The sequence below is a fragment of the Marmota monax genome, unplaced genomic scaffold (assembly GCF_021218885.2).
Source record: "Marmota monax isolate L192 unplaced genomic scaffold, Marmota_monax_Labrador192_F-V1.1 WCK01_AAM20220418_F8-fsc00115, whole genome shotgun sequence".
NCBI classification, from domain to species: domain Eukaryota; kingdom Metazoa; phylum Chordata; class Mammalia; order Rodentia; family Sciuridae; genus Marmota; species Marmota monax.
Genome location: NW_026694419.1, coordinates 1,716,452 through 1,743,526, shown reverse-complemented (window position 1 = coordinate 1,743,526; position 27,075 = coordinate 1,716,452). Strand labels below are relative to the sequence as shown.

The following is a 27,075-nucleotide window of genomic DNA, read 5'->3' as shown; positions in this document are numbered from 1 at the left end:
ACTGTAAATGGTGTCTACATTTAATTCTCTTATGTTTTGCTAGTTACACAAATGCAGTTGTAGTAATCTTATCTATATTGACATTACTTATTCTAAGGGATTGCTTGTAGATTCTTTTGGATTTTCTAGTTACATAGACTAAAAATGACTATATAGTAATTTTATTTCTACCAATCAATTTTACTTAGTTTCCCTGCCTTGAACTTAAGGCTATAGATCTCCTTATAAATAAAACCTTACATGCATCCCACTCATTTGACTATATATTTCAAGATAAGGGACCATCATCAGAAAGTTGAAGATGCTCAAAAATGTAAGAGACTGCCAGGCGTGGTAATCCCAGCGGCTTGGGAGGCTGAGGCAGGAGGATTGTGAGTTCAAAGCCAGCCTCAGCAATTTAGAGAGGTACTAAGCAACTCAGCGAGACCCTGTCTCTAAACAAAACACAAAATAAAGTTGGGACATGGCTCAGTGATTGAGTGCCCCTGAGTTCAATCGTGGTATCCCTCCCCCAACCCCAAAAAGGTAAGAGACCAAGAAAAGAAACGCACATTAAAAACATCTGAAAATGAGTAATTTGAAAAGGAAAATACAGAGGACAAAATATTTATATTATAAAAAAATACTATGAAGAATAACATATTCAATCAATGAATAAGAACAAAGTACCCAAAAAAAAGTCAATGGATGCACTGGAAGATAAAAATACAGATAGGTAATATACCCTGCTTGTAACATAGATGTCAGGTCCATCAAAGAAGTTCTGCTACTCAAAAACATCTTCCAATTATTATTGGATAATCCACTTGCAAACAATCCATTTTCAATATCTAAAAACTTCTAGTCACTAAGAGTATACATTCAATCATAATGGCAAATTTCAAATAATTGTAATTTACCACAGAACTCCTAAAATTAGTTTAAACTATAAACTTTAATAATGTTAATATCAACTACATCTTTAAAGTTTTATTATAAGTCATTTTAATTAAAATAAACTTAATTGAAAAAACAACCTGTCTCAGAATTACACAGTATGAGATGTTTTAAGTGCATGTAACTAACAGTACAAATACAGTAATTATAATACCCAAATGTTAGTAGCATACAGATTAATGTATCATATGTACTCAACAATGAAATTAGGCCCTATCTTGAAAATTGTATACAAGCACTTTTCATTTTATCAATTACAAGGTTCAAATGCACCTGTAACAAAACGTAACAATCTGTTAAATGCCAAGGGAAAAGACTAAACAATAAATTAATCCTTTAAATATGTCTACAAACCAATATAATTTTCTTGTTGAGTTTGATAGGCTAAAGGCTATTAAATATTTAGAAGCAATGAAATTAAATACAGAGTTTGGGAAGGAATCAAATAATTAAGTATCAACAGTGTATTTGTTGGCACAATCAAATTGGTGTCTACATCTCTATAAGAATATTAAATATAGTAAAATGTTATACTATATCTACTCGGATACCTGATGAGAGCTTTCTAAAGTTTCTTGTATCTTTCACAGGGAATACATACAGGGAATCCAAGCATATGATATAACACGTGCTTTGGAAAATACATTAGTTGCAGAAAAGCCCACAATAAGCAACACTATCTGACGGTATAGTAAAATGAAATGATGTAGTAATATGAAATATAAAACAGGATAATAATTATTACTCCAACTTGAAGCAAAAATAAACAATGAGCTCATTACTTATGTATCTATTATAACAAGGAAATGCTGCTCGAAAACATTCATTCTTGCTGGGGCATGGTGGAGCACTACTGTAAATTCCAGCGACTTGGGAGGCTAAGGCAGGATGATCACAAATTTGAGGCCAGCCTCAGCATCTTAGTAAGACCCTCACCAATTTAATGAGACCTCATCTCAAAATAAAAAGTAAAAAGGACAGGGAATATAGCTCAGAGGTAAAACATCCCTGGATTAAATCCCCAATACCAACCAAAAAAGTTAAATATACATTTTACGATGTTTATTTTGGATATGCTAATATTTGACCGGTACTTTGCTAAGTACTACAGGTACAGTGATGATAAAACAAACAAGGTTTTCTGCCAAGAAAGAAACAAAACCTTAATCTAAGTAGTTGTTATATTCTTAAGGTATGGCTTTTGAAACAAATAGAATTTTTTCCAAAAAGGTAAGTTTTAAATTGAGTGTTTATATATACAAATAGTAATTCAAACTAGGCATGATGGCACACACCTGTAATCCCAGTGACTAAGGAAGGTGAGGCAGTAGGATTGCAAGTTTGAGGTCAGTCTAAGTAACAAGAGGATCATAGTTAGAAACAACACTACTAATTGACAATTTTAATTGATAGTTCATGAACTAAAATCCTGTTTATTTTTCCCAAAGTATATTCTTACAGGCAAAATTGTTCAAAACAATAAAACAAATATTACATCTATTTTTGCATACTTATTCTATGGAAAAAGTTTCCATTTTTAAATCAGGACATCAAAGACAATTTAATCAATCATATCCTCCTATATCTGAAACAGATATCCATCAGTGCATCAGCAAATCTGAGGAAAGCAATTGTGACTGAATACAATGCTATTGTAATCAATCTTCATCATCTCTTTGTAAAGGTATTATCTGAATTTCTTTGGCTATCCTTTCTGCTAATGCTTTACTATTTGCAGCAATTATTCTTCGTGACATCAAATCAAATGGTCCACCTAAAATCAGATTGAGAAAACAGTTATATCCTGTATAAAAATAATTCAGAAAAAAACAAGTATAGCTATATGTATCATGAACAACCTTAACATTTTAATATGTTCAGTTTTCTTTAAAAAAATCTACTATCAGATAATTATAATGTTTAAACTTAACAGTATATGACTGAATCTCTAAGCATTTTGAGTAAATACCAGGGTAAAGGTGGATCTCAATTCAGACCAATCTGAAAAATGTCTTCTTTTCTCTTTTTCTCTTTTGTGCATGCTTATTACCTTTTCATTGTTTGAGATCTATGGAAAAGAATCTGACTTCAATACATTTTCATACTATTGTCCTTTCTCATTTCCTATTTCTTTGCTGCTTTTTTCCCCAGGTCATTGGGGAACTCCTTAAACCCAAATTCATTCCTTAAACATTTTGCTCTCAGCTCAAAGGAGGTATTATTAAACCTCTTTAGGCCCAAAGTAGAAAATGATAATGAAGGAAGTCTACTGTCAACTATCACCATGGTCACCATTCAGAAAGTTCTTGGTAAAGCCTCAAATCCAATGACTGCCTAGACTTTCTCTACAGCCTCTCAAGAATTCCTGATACACTTGAAGGGGTGTAGCCATTTGTCACTGTTAATCGAACATTACCATTATTTCTTATCCTTGCTTCTATCTACTGTTTTTTAGACTTTGCATCAAATTGTATAGCTTGTTTTTGCCTTAAAAGCTGAAAATTTAACATGTATCAAACATTTTTTTAAAACCCTATATGGAGAGGAAAGTCTACACAGAAAAATGCTTTATTGTCCCATAATTTTACCTGTTACATCCATTAGCACTCCACCAGCTTCACTAACAATGATGCCAGCTCCTGCCATATCCCAGCAGTGAATTCCCATTTCATAATATGCATCTGCTCCTCCAGTTGCCACAAGGCACATATTAATAGCTGCCGTTCCAACGCTCCGGATTCTAACATTTGAAAATAAGATTGGAAAAATCGTCCTCTCAAATAATGCATTCCTTCTTACTTTCAGTTTACTTTAAGTGTTGACAGACAACCTGAACCAATCTAGAGTATACAAGTAAAAAACAGTGGTCTCTGATTTTGAAATAAAACACATAAAAAATTTAATTATCTTGGTGTACTATATAAATCAAAAAACTAATCCTCACAAAGCAATCATTTAATAAGACAAAGATAAAAACAAGGGTTTTTTTCAGAAAAAAAAATACTGAAGAATATACTGAAAGTCTACTATGATAGCATTCATGTATATTCACATGTCTAAACCTGGGCACTAGTTTATTTTAGACACACACACACACACACACACACACACACACACACACACTCGCTCTATAGTGTAAATAGACTTTAGGAGATATAAAACATCATGCTATTGGTCATCCCAACTGGGTGTGCATCACACATGTCTGAAGGAATAATATTAGCCTTGTCTGGGATCTGCAGAGACCTCAGCCTGTCATGGAAGATTATTTTGGATTTGTCTTCTCACAGTAACTCTTCCTTAGAAATATACCAAGTTAAGGTAAGTACTGGTACTACTTGATAGCCACTATAGTATTAACTGAGTCATGACAGAATCAAAAAAAGCTAAAATTAATGCCAGGAGCAGTGGAGCACACCTATAATCCTAATGACTTAGGAGACTGAGGCAAGAGGATTACAAGTTTGAGCCTAGCCTGAGTAACTTAGTGAAACCCTGTCTCAAAATAAAAAATAAAAAGGGTTGGAGATATAGCTCAGTGTAGAGTGCTCCTGGGTTCAGCCTCCAGTACAAAAAAAATTTAAATTTAAACAAAAGAAAAACTATGCCAAAATTAACGGGCAAGTTTGATGTTTATGTAGTATCAAAGTATCTTCCCACAAGACACATAATAATTGCAACAGGAAAAATATCATTTTTATAATGTTCTACAGTTCCCAAGGTATCAATGTTATCATTCATAATGGAAAACAGGACCATGTACCTCCTGATAAGATGCCTTGAGAAGAAAAGAACATAAAACTTCTGTGGCATTCTTGCCAAAAAATGCAGAATCTAAACAAACAAGAGGAAATCAAACCCACCCAAGCAAGGAGACAAAACTACAAAACATGTGGCCTATAATTCTAAAAATATTCAAGATCAAAAAGACAAAGACTATGCAAATGTTCTACACTAAAGAAAACTGAAGAGAAAGGACAACTAAATGCCATGCACGCTCCTGAAATGGACCTTGGTTTAGAATTGTTTCAAATTTTGAATAAGACTTCTATATTAGGTTATGTATCAAAGTTAATTCACTGATTTTTTTTTGCGGGGGGGGGGGATGTGTACTGGTGAACCCCGGAATGCTTAACCACTAAGCCACATCCCTAGCCCATTTTATTTTTTTTATTTTGAGTCAGGGTCTTGCTAAGTTGCTTAGGTCTTCCATAAGTTGCTGAGGCTGGTTTTGAACTTGTAATCCTCACCTGCCTCACCTTCCTAGACCACTGGGATTACAGGTTGTGTACCACCACACCCAGCCAAATTCCCTGATTTTTATAAAAATACCATTTTTATGTTACAGAATGTTCCTTTTATTATTAAAGAAATGGATATGTTTGTGTATATTTAGAAAAAGATTCGTCATGTCTGCAAATTACTTTCAATTTTTTTTACTGAAAACTCTTTTTTAATCATTTAACATCTGGAAATAAGGCAGTGAGTTCTATCCACCAAAATCTTTCAAAAAATCTTTTTTAAAAAAATTCATAGGGGGGGCTGGGGATATAGCTCAGTTGGTAGAGTGCTTGCCTTGCATGCACAAGGCCCTGGGTTCTATCCCCAGCACCGCCAAAAAAAAAAAAAAAAAAAAAATTCATAGGGCTGGGGATGTGGCTCAAGCCGTAGCGTGCTCGCCTGGCATGCGTGCGGCCCAGGTTCGATCCTCAGTGCCACATACAAATAAAGATATTGTGTCCGCCGAAAACTAAAAAATAAATATTAATTTTAAAAAAATTCATAAAGGTGTTTTTTCCCCCTTCTCACATGGGATATAATTCATAGTAAAGGTATTCTTATCTCATGCTCTGAAAAGAACACACCAAGATCTTTTACAAATAGTCCTTTGATATTCCATTGAGGGACTGACCCTAAGTTAGAAGAACAGCTATGATGGCTACTAGTAAATCTTCTAGTGAACATCTGAGTTCTCAAGCAAGGAGTTTAAGAGTCAAGAAGAGCATATTCTTCTATGGACAAATATTTTCAAAGGATTACCAAAAAGGTTACATGATTATCAAATAATAAGGCCATGACCCCAATTCTTAATTTTGTGTCTGAATCCTTAGCCTGACCCTCCGGTAGAGGTATTATGGCAAAGAGTAAGGACTGTCTATGGTATCACAAAGATTTGAGTTTGCTCCCATGCCCAGCTGCTTAAAAACTAAAATTGTGAAAAAGTCTGATTTTAGCTTTCTGGATATCAAAACAACAATACCAATTTACCTTGGATGACTACTGTAATGACTACAAATAACCTAAGTTAAGCACTCACAGAGTGCCTAGCACAGAAAAGGTCTAGTGAAAAGTAGTTATGTTTATGAAGAAACTTTCCCTAAACCATTGTCAAACACAATCTACAAGAGACACAGTAAATGAATTCCTCAAAATTAAATAAAGGTACTTGGCCCAAATAAAGTAAAATACTGTTTACTTTATTTCTCATAAACAGTATTCCCTAGTTAGCAACCTATTAGACTATTCTTTTTGTTTAAGACATTCAACCAGATTATGATTCTCTTGGTCTCATTTTGTTTTGTATTAGTAATTCTGAAGTCACATTCAAAAACTTAAGAATCAGCTGAATCCACAGACCATTAAAAATATAAAAATAAAAATAAAGAAATCAATATATATCCCTGGTAAATCAATATATATCCTGGTTAAACTATTGAAAACATCCTAAAGTAAAAATTGTATTTTACTTAAGCCAATGGCAAAATAAATGGTCAAAGTTGTAAACACTTGCAGCTCTTTTATGGCTAACATAGACATTTTAGTGTCCAATGTTAAAGTGCTTCCTTCAAAAGAGCTGTGGCAATAGATTTTTAAAATCACAGTGTTCCTGCCTGAAGGAAAACATTCTGGGAGGTTCTACAGCCACATGACAGTGATTCTTTTACTTTACTCATTACGATTATGGACCACAGATTTATAGCCTACAATCACAGTTTGTACCATGGTCAAACTATACTTTTAATGTCTAGACTCCTAAAAGAGAAGTCGAATTTTGGAGAAAAGAGAAAGGATCTAGAGGCTAGAGTTATGGTCTTATCTCCGTCTAGCTGTATGATCTCAGAAAACCACTTCATCTCACTGTGCCTCAGTCAACTAGACCTACAAAATAATGGCTTATTTAATGATCTTTTTGACTAGTGCCAAGAGTTTTATAAGTTAGTAACAATATTTTCAGGGAAAAAAGGTAGAAAGGTAGGAACAGTTGGCAGTAAAATAAAATCATAAAAACATACTATTATTCCATAGCTTTTTACACATGATTTTTCATTCAAACTAACTACAATAAATGTCAGAGAAATGCTACTTAATATAGTCATAACCTATAGATCTTCCCAAAATATTAAGGAAAAATATAAAAATAAATATCTTAGAAAACTAAAACATCAATTCAATTTAAATTAAATATCCTATCAATATCCTCAGATACTTATAAATATGAAAGAAAATCATAAAAACAGAAACTAAGAACAGAAATGGACCCAAATAAATATAAAGTTTTTTTTTTTTTTAAATCCAGATGATTAAACTTAGAAAAAAAGTGGGGTGACCCCAAATTATATAAGAACCAAATAATAAATTACAAGGTTCCCAAAGAAAAACTTGGCGAGTAAAATAAGAAAGAATTAAAAAAGGACATAGAGAAAATGGTGAAATGTAAGACACAAAGGATGTAACTGGTGTCTTGGAAGAAAAAAAATGGGAACAGCAGAAGTGAAATAGCATTTCACTTCAACAGACATTTCACAGCAATTGTCATAAATCTACACACTGAAACAGAAAACTAATCCAGAATGAGCTATTCTAAGATAAATCCTTGCAAAAATATTAGCCTTCAAGGGTTTTTTTTGGAGGGGGGGGGGGCTGGAAAGGGTGATTCTCAGAGCCTCCAGTGAGATGAAATAACTTAAAAGCCAAGAAAATTAGATTGACATCTTATTCAAAAACAATACAAAAAGCAAGGCAACAGTGAAATAGCATTTTCAAGAAATAACTTAGTTCATACTTTATATCCAGCCAAGCTGCCTTTGATGTTTCAAGGCCACAGAAAAAGAGTTTGGAAAATGTCAAAATTCAAGAAATACTCTGCATACATGCCCTCTCCAAGGAATCTACTATAGGATGCACTTCATCCAGTCAAAAGGTGACTGAAAAACTTTACCAAGTTTTATGGAACTGTGAATTGAAGAATACATAAAATTGATGTTTTGACAAAGTAGAAAGAATTCCAACTTAAAAATGGGAAGAAACTGAGAAAATGGGAAAAGAAAGTAAATTTCTGTTATATATGTAACAAATGGAAGTAAAAAAATCTTGGGACCTATACAGATAGTTAGTGGATACGTGAAAAAAAAGAATATTAAAGTCACCATAAAAAGTTTTAATGCCCAAGAAGTTCACTAGAATAAATTTAATTTTATATAAATACAAAAAGAAAGTTAAAAAAAAGGAGAGAGAACTTACCAAATAAACATTGTAACTATAAATAATATACACAGTAATTGCAACATTAGATGATACAGCAGAATTGAGATCAAACAAAATAGTCCTATCAATTCACCAATAGTACTCACTTGTCTATTCAAAAGATTTTAAAATTGACTTATAAATAAAAGCTCCACTTATGTTGTATAAAAGAGATACATTTAAAATGCAGGAATTTAAAAGGGCTAAAAAGAAATGGGGGTGGTATACAAAGATTTAAAAGGCAAATGGGAACAGTAAAAAGGCAGGGATGACAATTCTGCTGTCAAAGTAGACTTCAAGCTAAAAAGCATAAAATAAGACAAGAATACTTTACAATATTAAAATTATAAAATGAAGGTATAACCATTACAAACAGGCATCAAATAACATCTTCTAACTATATAAAAGCCACAAGAGTCATGAGACATACAGACACACACTAACAGAAGGCTTTAACACAACATTCTCAATATAAGACAATAGACAAAAATATAAATAATATGATTAAGATAGACCTTTGGCTATGCATTAAATATTATACCCTGAAAATAGAGAATATACTTTTTTTAAAAGTATATATGGAATTTTCACAAAAATTGATCACAGACTAGGGCACAGAGAACTCTAGTGGGTCCTTTAATGAAAAATTATTACAGTTCAATAAAGCTACAGATTAAAAATGATAAAAAAAAAAAAAAACCTTCTCCTTATGGACATTTAACAGTATAACTCCATGCCAGGTGGGTGGTACACCCAGCATCTCTGGAGCCTGAGGCAGGAGTATTACAAGTTCAAAAACAGCCTCAGTCACTTAGCAAGACCCTGCCTCAAAATGAAAAAGAGAAAAAGGCTGGGGGGATGTGGTTAAGCAGCCTTAGGTTGGATCCCTAGTTAGATAAAAATGTATTTATTAAGAAAGTAACTATATCTATTCCTAGGAAATAAACTGAAAAATTTAGGAGTAAAAAGCCACAATGTATGTAACTTACTCTGAAATGGCTCAAGGAAAAACACACACACACACACACACACACACACACACACTCTCTCTCTCTCTCTCTCTCTCAGGATAAAATGTAAGGCAAGTGGGATAAAGTGTTAACTGGTGAATCTGGGTAAAAAGTATACTATTTTTCTTTGTACCATCTTACTTCTACTATTTTTTTGTTAAGTTTAAATTATTCAAAAGAATTTCAAAATTATATTACAAAAAGTTTTCAAAATTGTATTACAAAGGGCTGAGGAGGTAGCTCAGTGGCAGAGCACTTGCTTAGCATGTGTGAGACACTGAGCTTGATACTCAGCACCACAGGAAAATAAATAAAATAAAGACATGCTGTTCATCTAGAACTACAATTTTTTTTAATTGCATTACAAAATTAGAATTATGGTACTGATTCTGTGTTTTAATAAAAATTATTAATTTCTAAAGAAAAACACTATTTTAAAAAAATACTACATTGTCTAGAAAATGAAAAGAGCTTACCCATGAATGGGAATGGAAAAAAGCTTTTCCATGTTAGAAAGAATAATTTGTACAGTCTCTGGTGTTCTGGAAGAGCCCAACTCAGTCACCAAAAGTGATTTGGTAATATCTGAAAAGGAAATGTTTCAGATAATCACTAGATTTTAATATTAGAATTCTAACAAAAATGTGACATTTGCAATCCAAAGTATAATAGGACATTTTAATACCTCTTCCAACTTTATCAAATGTCTTTCTAAGCCTCAAATGTTAAAATACTGATATACTTATCTTCAAGTGATGATTTTAATAAGCAAAGAATCTAATTTTTTAGACTATTACCTAAAATGTATAGAACATAACCGGTTTACGTATGGGTCTGAAATAAACATTTAAAAAATATAAGTACACAAAATCAACTCCACCAAAAATTAGAAGACAAATCTACCTTCTTGTTTTGAAACCTGCAGTTTTTGGCCATTACAAAAGGCACCTTTTCCTTTCCTGCCAGTGTACATCTTATCTTCTACACAACTGTACACAACTCCAAATTCCATCTGTGGAGGAAAAAAAAGTTTTCTTTATCAACCTGAGTATTTTTCTTTATTAAATCAGTATTTTTTTTTCTAAAAAAAGGAACTGAAAAATTGTAGTATAGTGTAACAATGTATTCAAATGACAAAACTATGGAATACTTAAAATGCTCATTTCCAGTCTAGATAGAAAAAGAGGTTATCAAGCCTGAAATGCTCAACTCTCCTTCTACCCAAGTCTAGACAGAGCCCCTACTTTCCCTCTCTCCCTTAGTTTTAAATGCAGACAGCTCTTTCCAATTTGCTAGGGTGAAAATGCTCTCCTGTGTTTCTACTTTCTTGTCCATTCTCTGAAAAACTGCTCAATCAACTGATCCCTAATCTTATTCTTACTGACCAAATGCCTTATCTACAGAATTGGAGGCTGCTAGCTATCATTAATACTTCGATACTTAGTATGACACCTGTGTGCTCCTGGCTCTCTTGTTTGTACCTCACTCACAAATCCATCCCAGTGTCATGATTTTATAATCTTCTCCCTAAAAGCTGTGTAACTGGGGTGTTTCCATACCTACGGTATTTCCCCATCTTCCATTACTTCCTTTGCCCTTTTAGCTCTCCATATTCTTACAGACTGGTCCATTTCAATTGACAAATTCAGCTACCACTAAAAACTTTGGTTCCCATCAACCCATCACTACAGACTGAGAGCATATGCTTCCGCATCTTGTCTTACAGAAACCTCAGGGGTCAAAAAATCACTTCTTCAACCTCTCCAAACTATTGTTTCTGATTGAAATGCTTTCTTCTTTTTTATTTGGCAAATTTTTAATTTTCTAAGAAGCAACTCACATAACTAACTTCTACGACCCCTTCTGGTAGAAATATTTCCCCAACCCACAATATGCAGAATTGTTCATATCTTCTTGTGTGTCCCACTGCCCTGAAGTATGAGTTCAATAGCAGGGTCAGCATACAGCCGCAAAGCTAATTATATGCTCAATGCTCAAATAGTTCCTTTGGGATGTTCTCACTTTTTAATACAATCCTGTAGCTAAGATTTCAACTAATTTGTGTTTTTATTTTCAGAAATTTCTTAATTGTTTTATACATGCTGATATAATATACAAGCTCCTTGAAGACAGATGTCAGTACACATCCTTTACTGTTTGGATAGTCAAGAAGTCAATCAGCAAAGAAAGGCTATAGCTATGGATTTTACTCAATTGAGTTCTGGATGTAGGTATTCAATGATGTTTAGGTCCACATTTTCCAACCATGCTTTGGCTCTTGCTCCTTTCTAGACTTTGAATATCTCTATTCACTAGTACCTACTAAAGTATTCCTAGCTCCCAAACCTCACCTTTTCCAGGCAGCATTTAAGATCACATCAACTGCTATCATTATCTGATTCTATCACATATATAATGGTGATTAGATACTAAATTGAATTTCATTTACTTGTGTCCATTTTCTCCTTACAATTCCCGCTTCTCAGAAAACATTAAATTTTCTACACTGGAAATGGATTATGAAAATTTTAATAGTTCTATAGTTTACATTCAAAGTTAAACAATTACATAAACTGAATCTAGAGACAAATCTGAACTATTAAAGAGATACATTTACTCTTCCTCAGAATATGATAGCAAGGCATTTTATGAATGGTACATTTAAAACAACATACCTTTTTATTTACAACAAAGCCAATCGAAACAGCTACAAAAGGAAATCTTAAAAAAAGAGACAAAACCCACAAATTTACCAAGACAGAATTTAATTTTAATAAAATCCACCTTTTTCATAAGTGCTTACAAAGTTTTTCATACAAAGGCTCATCCCTCTTTCCCCAATTAAGTTTATAGAGTATGTAAATAGGAGGAAGGGAAGAAGCAGTATATATACACATATATTTATATTCATACATACAGAAAGCCTCTACAGGCATGAAACATATCTGTAAGGATTCACAAGAAACTGATGATAACTGTCATTTCCAGAAACAGATGTTGAGAAACCAGGGAATAAAGTGTGAAGTACACTTTGCACCGCATGCCATTTTCCATTTGATGAAGGTCAAATACCATGAATATAATAAGTATGTAAAATATTATTTTCATAAAATAAAAATAAATTGGAAAAAAGTTTAAATTGATCCTGGTTAAAAGAAGGGGCTGTATGCTCAGCCCTTTTTTTGTTCATTTCCCTCACAGCCTGAACCTGTGATAAAACCAACTCTACAGAATAAATAGTTGTTGCTTATCTGTAATCCAATGCCAAGCTCAGAGCTTCACATTTAAAAAATAAACTGCTGGCCACAGTGATTACTTATGGCTGCCAACAGTTTGAACAGAGGGGTTCTAATATCTTATTCATAAGAGAATCAGAATTAATAACAAAATAGGTTCAATGTAACTACTGAAAATAAAAACTCTCAAGTATTAAATACTTGAATCCCACTGTATGCACTGTATTATCTTCTTATGTTACAATATATTATGAGCTGCTTTCCATATTTTAAAGATACAACACTCTATCACATTTAGATTCTAGGCCTTAACTTTATATTTAACAAGATTCTGTATGTGGTACAGACACATACAGCAGCTACAAGACAAGTTCAAATACAACATTTATGTGCAATCCCATCAAACTAGGTACTAACTTTAACTCTCCAATTTCATCAGGCTTTCTTCTAAAGATAATACACTAAGCTGCAACATATTTACTAAATTCTTATATAAATGAACTACTCAGTGAATCCCAACAACAAAGAGGTGCCATTAATGTAAAAAAAGGAAATCTTAAAAAACTGAGGCTTACAAAGATTAAGAAAGATTTAAAAGAAATCTTTTAAAAATTGAGGCCTACAAGGATTAACTAACTTGCCTATGGTCATAAAAAGAATTTAAGATGCACCAGAATTCAAGTCCAAGTCTGTTGATTCTAAAATTTGTGCACTTTTAACACTGTTTTCCTCTTGAACTGAATTCATTCTATACGGACAACACTCCATTAATGACCTTTCATTAGTTTTCTACATTGCACTTTCTACAAGTCTACAACATTTTTACTGCTTCTTCACCTCCTCTATATATGACTAAAAGTCCACATAATACGTTTTGCTCTACTATTAACATATACATTTCTTTAGAATAAAGAAGCATAAACAAATTACACAACTCCCTAAAGTATGTATGTTTCTTGGAATATTCTGAAGTTCCACCCAGTTAATATACAAACAGTAATTATATTAAAAAATTAAAAACATACCTATGTACAAAGTTAGTTGTTCCATCAATAGGGTCAATGATCCATGTGGGGTTATCAGTCAAGATACTTTTTTCCCCAGCTGCCACAGATTCCTCACCAATGAAACTAAAAGCAAGAAAGACAAACTTCTAATCTCTACATTGTTTCCAACAGTTATCAAACAAGAATATTTCTTTAGCACAAGAATGGACTATAAAACATAACCAAAATCTGTACATTATTTTTCCACTGTTGCTTCTTTGTTCTTTCTGTGAAACCTGATAAAAGTGACAAAGCTTTATTTCTCCCAGAGCAAAGGCATATGAAGTTACAGATTCAATAGAAGTTCACTGGATTAGACAAAAGGGAATGAAGGGAAGAAAGGGGGGATAGGAATAGGAAAGACAGTAGAATGAATCAGACATAACTTTCCTATGGCTCATATATGAATACACAACCACTGTAACTCCACATCATTTACAACCACGAGAAGATATACACCATGTGTGTATAATATGTCCAACAATACTCTACTGTCATGTATATCTATAAAGGACAAATTTTAAAAAAGAAAAGAAGTTACAGATTCAAAATTCTAAAATAAAATAGCAGGGTATGTAATGGCACACACCTGTACACACACACAAGCACATTTACTGCAGATGAGAAATCATTAAGAAATAAAATTTTACAATAAAAAGGACATTTATTGCAGATGAGAAATCATTAGGAAATATAATTTTACAATTAAGTCTATAAATTCTCTACTCATTTTTTTGAGTGTGAGCTGGACACAGTGACTTGTTTCTAGCTAACAGAATAAAGTAAAAGTGACAGTGAACAACTTTGAAGACTTCTCACAAATGGCCCTGTGATTTCCATCTTTGAGGACAAACCTGTTGTGTTATGAGCTGCTTAGAGAAGAGGCCCACATAGTGAGGACCTGAGGGAAGCTGCTAGACAACAAACCACAAGGCGCTGAAGTCTGCCAACAACCACAGAAATGAATGGATCCTTCAGTATCCTAACAATCACTTGTCATGTTTTCTTTTTTAATATTTTTCTGTTTTTAATCTTTTTCTGTTAACTGTAAACCTTTTTACTGGAGACATTATCTTTAGCCACAGCTTTTATGTTTAAGAGACCAGGAAAGGCCAATGGCATGACTAAGAAAAAGTACAGAAGCACAGTGGACTTTAAAGTAAGTACAGTGCTATAACTTAAAAATGATGAAAATGTCTCTTCTATATTTCTGTACCTGAGATCCCTGATTTTAGGATTTTCTTTTAAGCTCCCACAAGCTACCACTACTGTAACATATAAAGAAGTTTATAATATAGAAAATATAACTGAGCTTTAAAATCATGCCTATAGCAGATTTTTGCCTCCTAACATTCAAATGTTCCTCTTATTATGAAAGAATCCAAATTTTCTTCCCTTTTCCCTGATCTCTGGCACTTCGAGCACAAACAACCTAAGCTTAATAATCACATGCTGCTGCCCAGAATTTGTAATCTTAAACCAATGAGGTAAAGACATAAGACTGGGTAGAAAGTATTCAAAACCATCAGTCAAGGGTAAGGCCACCAGAGATACCCTAAACAATGGTTGCTGTGTTATCTGTAAGTATGCCTTCTTCCCTCTCCGCAGTCCTGGCCTGAGCTGCCCAAAACCCTCAAAATAAATTCCTTTTCAGATTAAACTAACTAAAGTCAGGTTCTGTGTCTAGAATTAAAATTTTTGTCTAATATATTAACTCCAACCTAGGCTTCTTATTATCATTGGAAATTGATATAAGAAATACCTGTGAGATGGATACTTTTCCTTTATGGAAGAGATAAGCATTTTTTCAACTTTTTGGTCTGTAGCAGTTACCAAATCAGCCGGAGAACTTTTAATCATAACATTCATTTCACATTTTAGAGCTTCACAGATCACCTAAAAAGATTTTTTGATAAGCAAACAGAAAAGTCATAATTAATTTTAAATCAAACAAAAAGATAAAATACTGTCATAGGATTTAAAACATTCACTTACAAAAATTGTTATAAAATAACTCTTTAATGGCTATGACCTTCTCAGCACAAACTTATATAACCTTACCTCCTATTTTAGATTCATAACTGTCATCACAGAATGTTTAATGATATAAATTGAAATAGTCTCTCTATTTAAAGAGTTCATTAAAATGAAAGCAAATGTAAAATAATCAAAATACATGTTTTATCTAACAAGGCAATCATGCTCTACTATATCACATTATGGTGGACAAAATTTTAATTTGTACCTCTCCAGCTTGTCTTGCTAGGGTTACTGCATAATCCATGCATTCCTGCCACGGATCAGCCATCTTCTGATTATATCTAACACAGAGAAGGACATAGTAGTTACTAATCTCTGATAGTTTTAATCATATAACAGTTAGTTTGCAAAAGCATCTCAATTAGCAGAAGATTTTCATTCCAAGATTCACCCCCTCTCCTATTTTAAAGTTCATTTTTTCCCAAAAATTTACTTGTAGGTCCAGTAAATATCATTTTTTATCTAACACTTCACATCTATTATAGAAACATTTTTATCACAAAAAACAGACTATGATATCATCTCCCTAGGTGTCCATACCATATTAGATTAAAAAAACAAAACAAACAAAAACCTTAAGACACTTACTGGTTTGGAGAATGAAAAAGGACAAACAAGAAATAGTTTAAAAGAGAGGTATATGGTTGGGTGGAGAACAAAAAATAAGAAAAAAAAAAAAAAGAAAATACTTAAATAAAAGAAGCTTTGAAAATAAGGAACAAAAGGCACACGTACTAACAAAAGCCAGATAGGTGCTTAAAACAACAATTTTTTAAAATAAGGTTTTGGTAAAGATAAAAAAATTTAAGGTTCAGAGGTGAGAAATAATTCTTAAGACTATATAGAAAGATGATAAAGACAGAAATTGATTTTAATTCTGATTTTAAAGTCGACTTCTCTATTTGGATTCTGAGAGAAGATTCCAGGACTAAAAATATAATTTAAAAAAATTAAATTTATTTCCCTGAGTTTTACAGAGAGGAAAAAAAAAATCACATAGTTTTGTATTGTGACCTGTCCAACTTTCCACTGACTTCTGAAGATTCACTACTGCTTGACCACACTCCAAAGTGGTCAAGTGGTCTGCCTAGCACAGAGAAGCATTTTAAGCTGACATACTCAGAACATCTGGCACTCTTTATGAGCAATCTTAAATTTTTCCTCTTTTAAAATTGAGAACAGACATAGTTTCATCTTGAATACTACTCAGAAATCCATATTATATTGCTTACATTACAGGAGAAGTGTAACAAGAACAGGGGAGGGCAAGGGACATATAGGGCTTCTGCTGGTTGTTTTTTCTTCCTGAGATAAACATTTAAAGAATTTTTAAAAGGAGGTCACTTTTTGAGTTATATAAGTAACTGCTTAGAAGTCTTCAAGAATAGTATCCAAACTTTATTCCACTCCCCCTCCCACTCTCTTCTCTCATCAGAAGTAGAATCCTTGGGCTGTGTGTGTCTGCTTCCTCCCATTACTTTGCTCAAGTCTCCCACTTCACCTTCTGATTGCACTAATATTGTATCAAGAGCTCAGATTCTTCACTTTTGTCTGCAAAGGCTGGATGGGTTGCTAAAAACAGGATTAAAGAGTTGGAATCTCTACCTCCATTTTGTATCCATCTTTTAGGATGAGTCACCTAGGATTCCAGGAAGAAGTTCAGATCAATAAACACCTTGTGAAAAGATGAAGCCACAAAGCCCTCCCTGATCAAACCTGATGTGGTGGTGGACTAGACCACAATTCCTTTGGCAGCTGTGAAAAGGCTCCCCAACCCCTGCCCTCATTCCCCTTTCTATAAAACCTCAAAGTTAGCCCCTAGAAGACAGGATTAAACACTGGTTACATCTGATTGGTTGAATCCCCAGAAATAAGTCTCTGGCCTTGGACTCTGGTAAAATCTAATTCTTATTCAATTCCTCAAGGCTCACTTCAAAAGCTACCTTTTCTTTTAGGAATTCTCCACCCAGAAGTTGTTTAATCATTCCATAAACAATTAACGAATACCTATTATATGCTGTATACACACTATGGTGAGTAAAACCAGGTCCCATTCATTTACTTTCTAATGGGGAGTCAATGTCAATTTAAAAAATCACAGACTACATGAAAAATCATAAATATTATACAAGCTAAGGAGAAGAAATACAATGAGAAGCATATAATAGGGGGGCTTTGACTGAACTTAGGTATCCAATAAGGCTTCCTTGAGGATATGATTAAACTAAGATATAAAAGACAAGTGAATAGGCATCAACTAACTCAACTCAGGTCTCTTGATGCATGAAACATGCACCCAAACATGATAGCTCAGAGATCCAAGGAAATAGGAAGAGATAAGGCTAGGGGAGGCAATAGAATCACTCCTTTCTTAATACGACAGCCATGAAGAATCATTTCAATCTGGCTACTAAACAGAATGAATTGGATGGTAAAGGGAAAAGCAAAGAATGAATGTGTACAAACATGTTAGGACTTTTAGTTTCAGGATGCAAGAGTCCAGAGGAGACCCAATGATTGGCTTAAACCTAGGGAGAGAAGTTTTACAGGCAGAGAAACTGGAGAGTCAAGAGATCTGCTTTGTGGAATAAAACTAGGGAGACTTGGTAACAGATCAGACATGGAGTGTGAGGACAGAAGAGCTGAAGAATGTCCACTTTTCACTCTGGTAACTGAATAGATAATGATGACACCTACTGAAAAAGGAAGCAACAGAAGAGTCAAGTTCAGGAGTCAGGAGACCAGAAGATTAAGAGTTTAATTAGTGTGGCTGAAGCACTTCTGTGAAATCCAGTGACAATGACAATTAGCTAGTTAAACCCTGAGCTCAGAAAAGTATGCCCTGAAGATATAAATATGTAAGTCATTTGAGTAAGCAGCAACTGAGGTTCTGAATCTTAATGAGAATCCTGGAGCCTTGGCCTGGAAGAACCCACAAAACTTTGTATATCATTTTTAGGGCACTCAACAGTGTCTTCCTTACATTTGTATGCATGCTGTATCTTCTCAACCAGTTTGAGTACATTTCTTGATGCTAAGGGAAATTCTGAGATGACCTAAAATTTATTATAAGAGCCAGAAAGGAGAAGAGATAATCACAGTTAATTAGTAAACGGTTTGGGGATGTGTGTGAAACCAACAATCTAAAAATTCTCTTAGTTCTAGGTCCCAGGGAAGTTTTTTCCAACCTAGCCTCGTTGCTGGTAATTTTAAGAAACTTTTCCCAGGTCCTGGTCCTTTTTCCGGTGAGCAACTATAAATGGCTCAATAAATCCTTTTGTTTCAGAGATCTCTCAGTCTCAAGAATACTGCTTTCACAAGGGCTGGATTTTATGACCCTTCACTTTCCCAAAGCCATATATACCTGAAACGTTTCCAACCGTCTCTGTTTCTGATCAGTCTTGCCGGTGTGGAAGTCACACCAATTTACTGCCACCTGTCCCCAGCAGCGCGACCCTGGACAGCACAGGAGCTGTGGCCAAGCCCCCCTCGCTTACACTCTGACGATAGACCCCGGCAATGTGCCAGGTCTAGGAGCTCCTTTGAAGTCCGTGAAAATGCGAACTAAGCAATTACCCTACATAAAGTGCCTCGAGGATTAAGTAAGATTGCGCAGGCGAAGCCACTTCACTAATGGTGTGGCTGTTTCTGCTTTCACTCAGAGGCAGCCCGGGATAACGGTGCAGCAAAGAGGTGGCCTCAACTGCAGCCTTCGCTCGGGGCGCCGAGCCCGCGCCGGAGGCCGTGAGAGAGAGGCTGCTCCGAGTCCTCCCAGCCCTCAGCGCCCACCCAACCCGGAACAAAAGCGGTCTCACCTCGGAAGGTGGTAGGGCGATCTCCTCTCTCAGCAGCCAGCTACCTTGGACGCGGCTCAAGTCTTCCGGATGTGGAGTGGCTGCCCACGACAGGAAGTCCCGCCTTCATAAGGCCTGCCCGTGGGGCGTGGTCTCCTTGATGCCCCGCCCTGTCGCTGCAGCTCTTCCTCTAGCTACGCCCCCGGGAGGCCAGCCTGGGAGCAACGGATCTGGCCTCTTCTAACTCTATCCTGCTTGCCCTTTTTTTCCCCCTGAAAACCCCTTTTTTCTTTGCTTCTTACTCATTCTTTTCGTCTTCTATTCGTTCACATTTTCCCACTTTCCTTTATTGCTCCTCTCATTTATTTCCTACTACTTTGGCCAAACATAAATAGGAGCTGTGGCTCCGATTGTGCAGCTCTTATTTGCTACACCTGTGCTTGGTAAGCCTATAGATTTCTTTTGGTTTGTTTTAAATAACTGATTACCACAACCAACTGCGCTCCTATTCTCAATAATTCATTTAGATACCATTTGTTGAGGACTTACCATGCTTCGGGCAATTGTGGTTTTGTATGTGTTGTTTAATAAATTTTAAAACAGTTTCATAAGCAGTTTCATAATTTGCTTCATCATACAAATGAGGGTTAGCGTTGTTAAGTGATTTGTCCTCTGGTCACACAGCAGAGACAGGAACACACTGACTCCAAAGTCCACCATGCAGGAATATATACAGCACAATGAGGTCCAGGGCTAATCTACGGTCTTTGAAATGCTTCCTCTTCTTGAAATAACAAATTTAGCACCATTTTATATGTATATCACTATGATGCAAAAAGTGTTGCAAAGATAGAAATCATCCTAACCACATCAGGACCAGAGAAGTGAATTGTCTGGCTCCTTGCTTGTGAAGTGATTATTTCTCTTAGTTTAATCAAAAGAATGTTATCACTAGTGTGAAACAGTTCTCAAAGAATGATGTGAATGGTGGATTCAATTCTCAAAGCTTGTGAAGAGCCAGAGACTTGTCTTTGTTCTTCTGAAGAAGATACCTTAGGAACCTGATTTGAATACCTCTATTTGTATATGAAATGATACTTTGGGCTTCTTGATTTTAAAAACACCTTCAGAAACTAGGGGAAAAAAATTTGGTTCTCCATTGTCAAGTTAAAATTAAAATCTTGCCTAATGTATATGACAAGTATTGATTTGTAACTACATAAAATTTTCCAGGCATGTGCAGAAATATCATCAGAGTCATCTTTAAACCTTTTTTAAACAAACATGGTCCCACCAATTTGGCAAAGCTGCTAAAATCGGTATAAGCAATTCAAAGTAAGATGAAGGATCAATATCTTTCTCCTTCAAATTAAAACCATTTCATGCTTTCTACGCCAGATGAGCAAAAGTCCATTTTTTTCTAGAGGCCTCAGCTGCTATTTCACAATTGAGTTGTTCTCAGGTAACTTAGTTTTTTCTTTCTAGAAAGGCCATTCTGCTTCCAAATGCCTTCTGAAAGTGAAGTAATGAATGTGTCAGGGCTAGGGAGTCTAGCGTTCAGATTCCTTTGTGGCCCTGTTACAAACTGGTCCCACACAGCCAAAAGATCTTTATTGGGTACTGTGAATGTAGTTCAAGTGGCAGCAAAGACCTCAGTACATGACAGGAGGAAAATTCCGAGATGTTAAAAAAAAAAAAAAGAAAAACAAACAAGAAAACAAAAATTGTTCCACACTTCTAAACAAAGACTGTTAACTCTTGAGGTCTAACTTCCAGGTGCCATCACATCCTGCTTATAGTGCCAACCAATCAGGGAGCAACACTAACTCCTTAAACACTATCCTCCTATGCCAAAACTTTGCCTGCTTTGCTTTGTTCCATCCTCTTATCTATGATCAATGTAGGTTCATTGTAAGTAATTTATACTTTCTTTGCCCCCATTTTTCATTATACAACACTCCCACTATTTAGATGTGGTAGACATTTTCCCGGCTGCTATCTAGCCTTGTTGGTAGTAGCTCAAGGCACTTATCTTAAGACTGATCTTTTCTTTCTGATTAGTAGCTATGTAATGGCCCAATAATTATTTTTTTCAGAGATCTTTTGGTCTCAAGAATTTTGATTTAACAATGAGTCTTCACTCTTAAGTTCTCAAAGGGCAGTTTTTCAAGCTGCAGTCACATCTGCAGTCAGTGCTTCCAATACCAAAGAACATGTGCTGTGCCAGAGTGGTTGGTGAGGGGCAAGGAGGAGACAGGGTCCAGCCTCAGCTATGCACTGTGACAGGGCAAAATCTGCTTCCTGGTACTGTGTCCACATCATCATGTTTCTATTCTTGATCTCTAACAGCAAGTTCCCCTTTGGAGGCCTTTGACATTCTTTCCTGCCAGCTGACTTCCATCTAGAGAGGTTTTAATTAGTCAAACCTCAAAATGGAAGAGAAGTGAGGTCCAATATACCTGACTCTACACAAAGAAATTCTGGAGAAGGATGGCCATTGTCAAGCCAGGCAGTAGTCTGGTCAACCTTCACCATGGACAATAAGTGACCATTTGCCCTACATTTGCATAATTAAGAGGGGCATCCGCTGGGATACCTTCCCCAGAAATTGAGGGCACCTTGCTAGTTAGTTTCTGGGACTGATTTCCTTTACATAGCAACTTTTTTCACTTAAAAAAAAAGAAAAAACCAACAAAAACAAAAACAAAAAAACCTCAGGTTCAACACACCAAGACTTTGTTAACTAACAGTTACTTCTTTAGTAGTAGTTTTTGATTTTAAAATGATCAAACTTAGAACCAAGTACAGTGATGCATTCCTGTAGTATCAGCTACTCAGGAAGCTAAGAGGGGAGAATCACTTGAGCCTAGGAGTTTGCAACCAACCTGGGAAACATAGCAAGATCCCATCTCAACAACAACAATAACAAGATGTTAAAAAATAATCAAACTTACATACACACTATACAGCTGCTCAGGAGCAGTCTCCATGCTACTTAAGAAGATTTCATGTTAGAAGTTCGAGTTGCAAACTTTGGTTAAAACTTCTAACATTCTCCTATAATACTAACAACTTTCTCAGTTATAAGAATATGTATCAGATGATTGTTATTCTTAGAATAGTTTATCATAACATCATCTCTCTAAAGGACTGAAAAAAAAACTTTAAGAAATCAGTCCAACAAACTCTCATTCTTAAAAAGTAACAATAATAAAATAAGAATAAAATAATGGGTGATTTCATCCCCATCTCACATTTCAGCCAAGTTTTATTATGCAAAAATCTATCTTCCATGACACATATATAAAAGAAATAAAATACACTTAAAATTTTATCCATGTACTTCCAATGGCTTTTTAAGCTAATATTTGATATAAACAAGCATAGAGTAACATTAATAATAGTAAAATTTACTAAGTATTAGGCACTGTTCTGAGGATCTTGTTCATATTAACTTACTTAATCTTCACAACAAAACTAGTATATGGCACTATAATTTTTAATCCCCATTTCCCACATAAATTTAAACAGAGAGAAATTAACATAACCAGTGTCACCCAATAGTAAATTGAAAAGGCTGGGCTTGCTGACATAGACATAGTTTGGCTCTTGAGTGTGGGACTCTGACCTTTACAGATATTACTGATAAGTGATTTAATAAATGTTTAGTGAAAACCTATTTTGTTTAATGAATCATGTAAACACTGTGGGTAATTCAAAATGTAGTATGTGGTTCCTGCCCTCAGGAAGCTCATATTTTGATTGTTCCTTAATCAGAAAGCGGTAGCATTGTGTACCTATTCTCATCATCCTGAACCTTCTACTCTACCCCATCATCCTACCCATCGTGCTAGGTCTTATTCCTTAAAATCAGATGCTAGTTTTTTGCTAGAATCATTAACTTACTGAGTTGCGTGAGATCTTAAACCTCAACTGAATCTCTATTTTACAGATTTGAGAACTTAAGTGTGGAGAAGTGTCACAAGGTCAGTGATAAAATAAAACTAGAAAGACAGGCTTCTTGTTTCTCAGTTAGTAAAATATGCTCATTAAAATGTATAGAAATTAAATTCATGCACATTTACTTATAATATAAACATGCAAATGAATATTTTTGTTTAGAGGAGGAAAATAGTCCACATAGCCAAATATTGTTTTAGAGACTGGGATACGTCATTTACCCACCACCAGGTCAGTTATAAATCATGGTATTCATACACTAGATTGGGTGACATAAAATAATACAGTTGTCTTTTCAGTTAGCTAAGTAAATAAAAATTCCTAATAGTATGGGCAAAATTGGATGAATAATTTTAAATCAACAAATCAGGATCAAAATTTGAGGCTTTGATATAATAATAGCAGCTAACAGTGTGCTTGCTATGTGGCAGGTACTCTTTTAAGAATATTACATTTAATTTAATTCCTCTTTTAATTCCCAGACCAATCTGATGGAGGTGACACCATTATCTATATTTTCAGGTAAGACAACTGGACTATAGGATATCAAATAAATTTCCTACAAACAGAGGGCTAGGAAATAGGAAATATAGGATTCTTAAGAGTCATATTTCCTATTCTTGGTGCTCATACTTTGTTTGGAGAAGAACATAGACTGGATGTAGATAGAGGATCATAGTCTATGATTCAACACTTTATTTAAATAACTCATAGGAAATGTTGTGCTGGGCATTTCAGGGAATGTCAAAATGAATAAACATAACTCTTACGTTCAAGGACTTACAGAAAAATAAAAAGGATAAAATAGGAACAGAAATAGCTGTGAAACAAGCCAAGCTGGCTCATTGAAAGGCATATTTTTATGATATTAAGTCCTTCTGCTCAATTGGAGCAAAAATTTGTGTGTCAAGAAGTGGAAAAGAAGAAAAACTGGAAAGATAAGTCAGAGAGTAAAGTGTAATAAATGTCTCATTAAGGAATATAGAGTTTATTTAAAAGGAAAAAAGGCTTCCCTTGAAGAAAAATTACATGATAAAAGTTAGATATTTGGAAGATTAATATGAGAATGACTGGAGGGTGGACAGAAACCAAAAGTCAGTTTGGTGAAGTTTAGGGAAGGAGCAATGTAGGGTAGAAGAAAAGGGCAAAAGGGATAGAATGGGGAGCGAAAAGGAGATTGATGAAAAGGTACAGGTAATTATTTATTTACAGGTTATTATTATTTTTTGGTACCTGGGATTGAACCCATGAGCACTTAATCCACTGAGACATATCCCCAGTCCTTTTTTAAATTATTTTTATTTAGCAACAGCATCTCATTGAGTTGCTTACAGCCTCACTAAGTTGCTGAGGCTGGCTTTGAATTTGCAATCCTCAGGTCTCAGCCTCTCAAGATGTTGGGATTACAGGCATGTGCCACCACGCCTGGTTTATAGGTTATTTTTTTTTAAAAAACTACAAAGATAAATAAAAAGAGGGAAGACAGAATAAGAGGGAGAAGAAATGATCCTGTGTTTCAAGGCAAATGATAATGCTACTGTGGGAGGTACACAGGACAGAAGGATGTGCAAATAAATATGCTGCAGGGTGCAGGGGCGCACACAGTAATATCAGCTGTTTGGGAGGCTGAGTCAGGACAATTGCAAGTTGGAGGCCAGCTTTTGCAATTTAGGGATACCATCTCAAAATAAAATAAAAAGGCTGGGGATGTAACTCAGTGGTAGAAGATCCTGGATTCAATCCCCTGTACTGGGGGTAAAAAACAAATAAACAAACAAAAACAAATGAACAAGCAGAGATGTCACATGTGTACCATGTGGACATACCTCCCTTAATATTTAGTCTTGATCATATTTATTAGTGAAGGAGTTTGCTTTTTCTCAATGTGAAGTATTCTATCCAAACTAACACAGTGGAAAATTTGTCTCTTTCCTCTAAATTCCTGCATATTTTGCTGTTTGTACCACACTAAGCATGTGATACGTACAAACTCCCCACATCCCCAGGTCAAATTTTAACCAGATCGTAAGTGGCTTAAGAGTAGGCATTATTTTGTGTATTTTTGAATCTCCCACAGTACCTAAGCCAGAGTGGGAATAGAGTAATGCTTTAATTTTTAGAGTAGAAAAGATTTTTTGTCTTCTCTGGTAGAGATACATCTTTTTTTAGCCTTGTAGACCAGAAGGATCAGTAACATTTCACATCCAGAACACATGGCTACTGTGAAGGGAGCTAGCGAAGCTAAGTTGGCCTTGGACTGTGATAGAGAGAGCTGAATGATGGCAAGGGCTAAGAAACTGTTTAATATCCCACTTTCGATAGCAACCGTTTTACAAACAGGAAGAGGCAGCATACAAATTTTACTAAAGGAGTACCCGAACAACAAACCCAAAGTAGGGACTGAGAGACCCAAAAGAAGCACCTCTAAGTTAGCTGTTTTTAGAAACATCAGTCCCATTCTGAAAGTCAAATAAATCCCTGCAAACATTAAAATAAAACTCAGAGGTCGAATTATTTTCTCTAAGAGGTTTGCTTTTTCAGGTATTCTACGCTTGATGATTATTCCAACTGATATTGGTATAAGGATGAACAGGAGTGTGGACACAATTTTGAAAACAGGAATATGAAATATACACGATAACCCTAATATCTTACTATATATATAAGAATTGATAGGCATCATTATCAGGGCCAATAATGTTGACGTGCAAGTCATCAGAATGGCCAAAGTGACATCTCCTTCCAGAAGCAGAGCAAAGAAATAACCCCCACCCCCTCCAGGGCACGTGCAGGTCATTATAAATCCAAACGCTTGTGCCTCAGGCAAGGCCAAAATCTGAGACAAAAGAAAACCGCAAAAGGGCATAAGAAAAAACTGTATAATTGCCCCAAGAATTACGGGCAAAGGTCTCTTCCATACTGTTTGAAGCACCTGTAATTCAATCTTGCAACCAAAGGCACATTTATTTAGCAGTATCAGTGGTAAAATAAGCATTAGGATCTTTCTATCGACATGCATTGATGCCTGGAAAAGATTCTTTTTTGTTTGTGTGCGCACTTTGACTTTGACATTCTTAATTTCTTCAATGAGTCTTTCTTGCCTACCTTCAGAATCCCAGAGTTGAATGGTCAAATTGGTCTCTCCTTCTTCATCTGCTCTTAGGTTTATGGTAAAGTTGGTAGCATCTGAGGAGGTCTTGGTCACATTCACCACATGCAACATTTTAGGATCTTCTAATTGCACCAAGAGGTAGTTGGAGTTAGGCCGTTTGCCTTTGTAACTTGACCTTACAATAACCACTTCTTCAGTCTTTGTGAAAAATAGTATTTCAGTCTTTTCTGTGTTCTGAAAACTGAGAAATGACTTCCTTGCTTCTCCCAGAGTCACAAACAGCGAAAGTAGGATCATAAATTTTTTTCTAATCATTTTGAAGCCGTAAGTAAATCACATACAGCAAATCGCTTTTTAAAAATGAAAGAACATTCTTCCCACTGGTGTTCAGAGATGGTATAAGGTTCAGTTGGGTGA

General features: G+C 35.0%; 2 protein-coding genes across 5 annotated transcripts; both read right to left on the bottom strand.

Annotated features, from left to right (window-relative positions):
• Positions 1–915: 915 nt before the first annotated feature.
• Impa1 (inositol monophosphatase 1) lies at positions 916–26,672 on the bottom strand. 4 transcript variants are annotated; one of them, XM_046468215.2, is made up of 10 exons: positions 19,608–19,672; positions 18,776–18,848; positions 15,998–16,073; positions 15,515–15,648; positions 13,732–13,836; positions 12,146–12,191; positions 10,374–10,482; positions 9,947–10,055; positions 3,525–3,676; positions 916–2,710 (listed from the first exon to the last, which is right to left on the bottom strand). In XM_046468215.2, the coding sequence occupies exons 3-10, from the start codon at positions 16,058–16,060 to the stop codon at positions 2,595–2,597; spliced, it is 834 nt and encodes a 277-aa protein (XP_046324171.1). In that variant the 5' UTR covers positions 16,061–16,073; positions 18,776–18,848; positions 19,608–19,672; the 3' UTR covers positions 916–2,594. The 4 variants fall into 4 exon arrangements, with proteins under 4 accessions (XP_046324171.1, XP_046324173.1, XP_046324170.1 ...); XM_046468217.2 differs by lacking the exons at positions 18,776–18,848; positions 19,608–19,672 and adding an exon at positions 26,652–26,672; XM_046468214.2 differs by lacking the exon at positions 18,776–18,848 and having other exon boundaries at positions 19,608–19,744.
• Slc10a5 (solute carrier family 10 member 5) lies at positions 25,660–27,075 on the bottom strand. Its single transcript, XM_046468213.2, has one exon. It carries the CDS (start codon positions 26,971–26,973, stop codon positions 25,663–25,665), a length of 1,311 nt encoding a protein of 436 aa, XP_046324169.1. The 5' UTR covers positions 26,974–27,075; the 3' UTR covers positions 25,660–25,662.

Excerpts from the sequence above, each read along its gene's own strand:
- Slc10a5 (XM_046468213.2), bottom strand. The coding sequence starts at position 26,973 with ATGATTAGAAAAAAATTTATGATCCTACTTTCGCTGTTTGTGACTCTG.
- Impa1 (XM_046468217.2), bottom strand. The coding sequence starts at position 16,060 with ATGGCTGATCCGTGGCAGGAATGCATGGATTATGCAGTAACCCTAGCA. Across the intron at positions 13,837-15,514 it reads GAAAAGTATCCATCTCACAG|TTTCATTGGTGAGGAATCTG; the intron begins GTATTTCTTATA and ends TCTTGCTTTTAG. Across the intron at positions 3,677-9,946 it reads TTTTCCATTCCCATTCATGG|AATCCGGAGCGTTGGAACGG; the intron begins GTAAGCTCTTTT and ends TTCAAATGTTAG.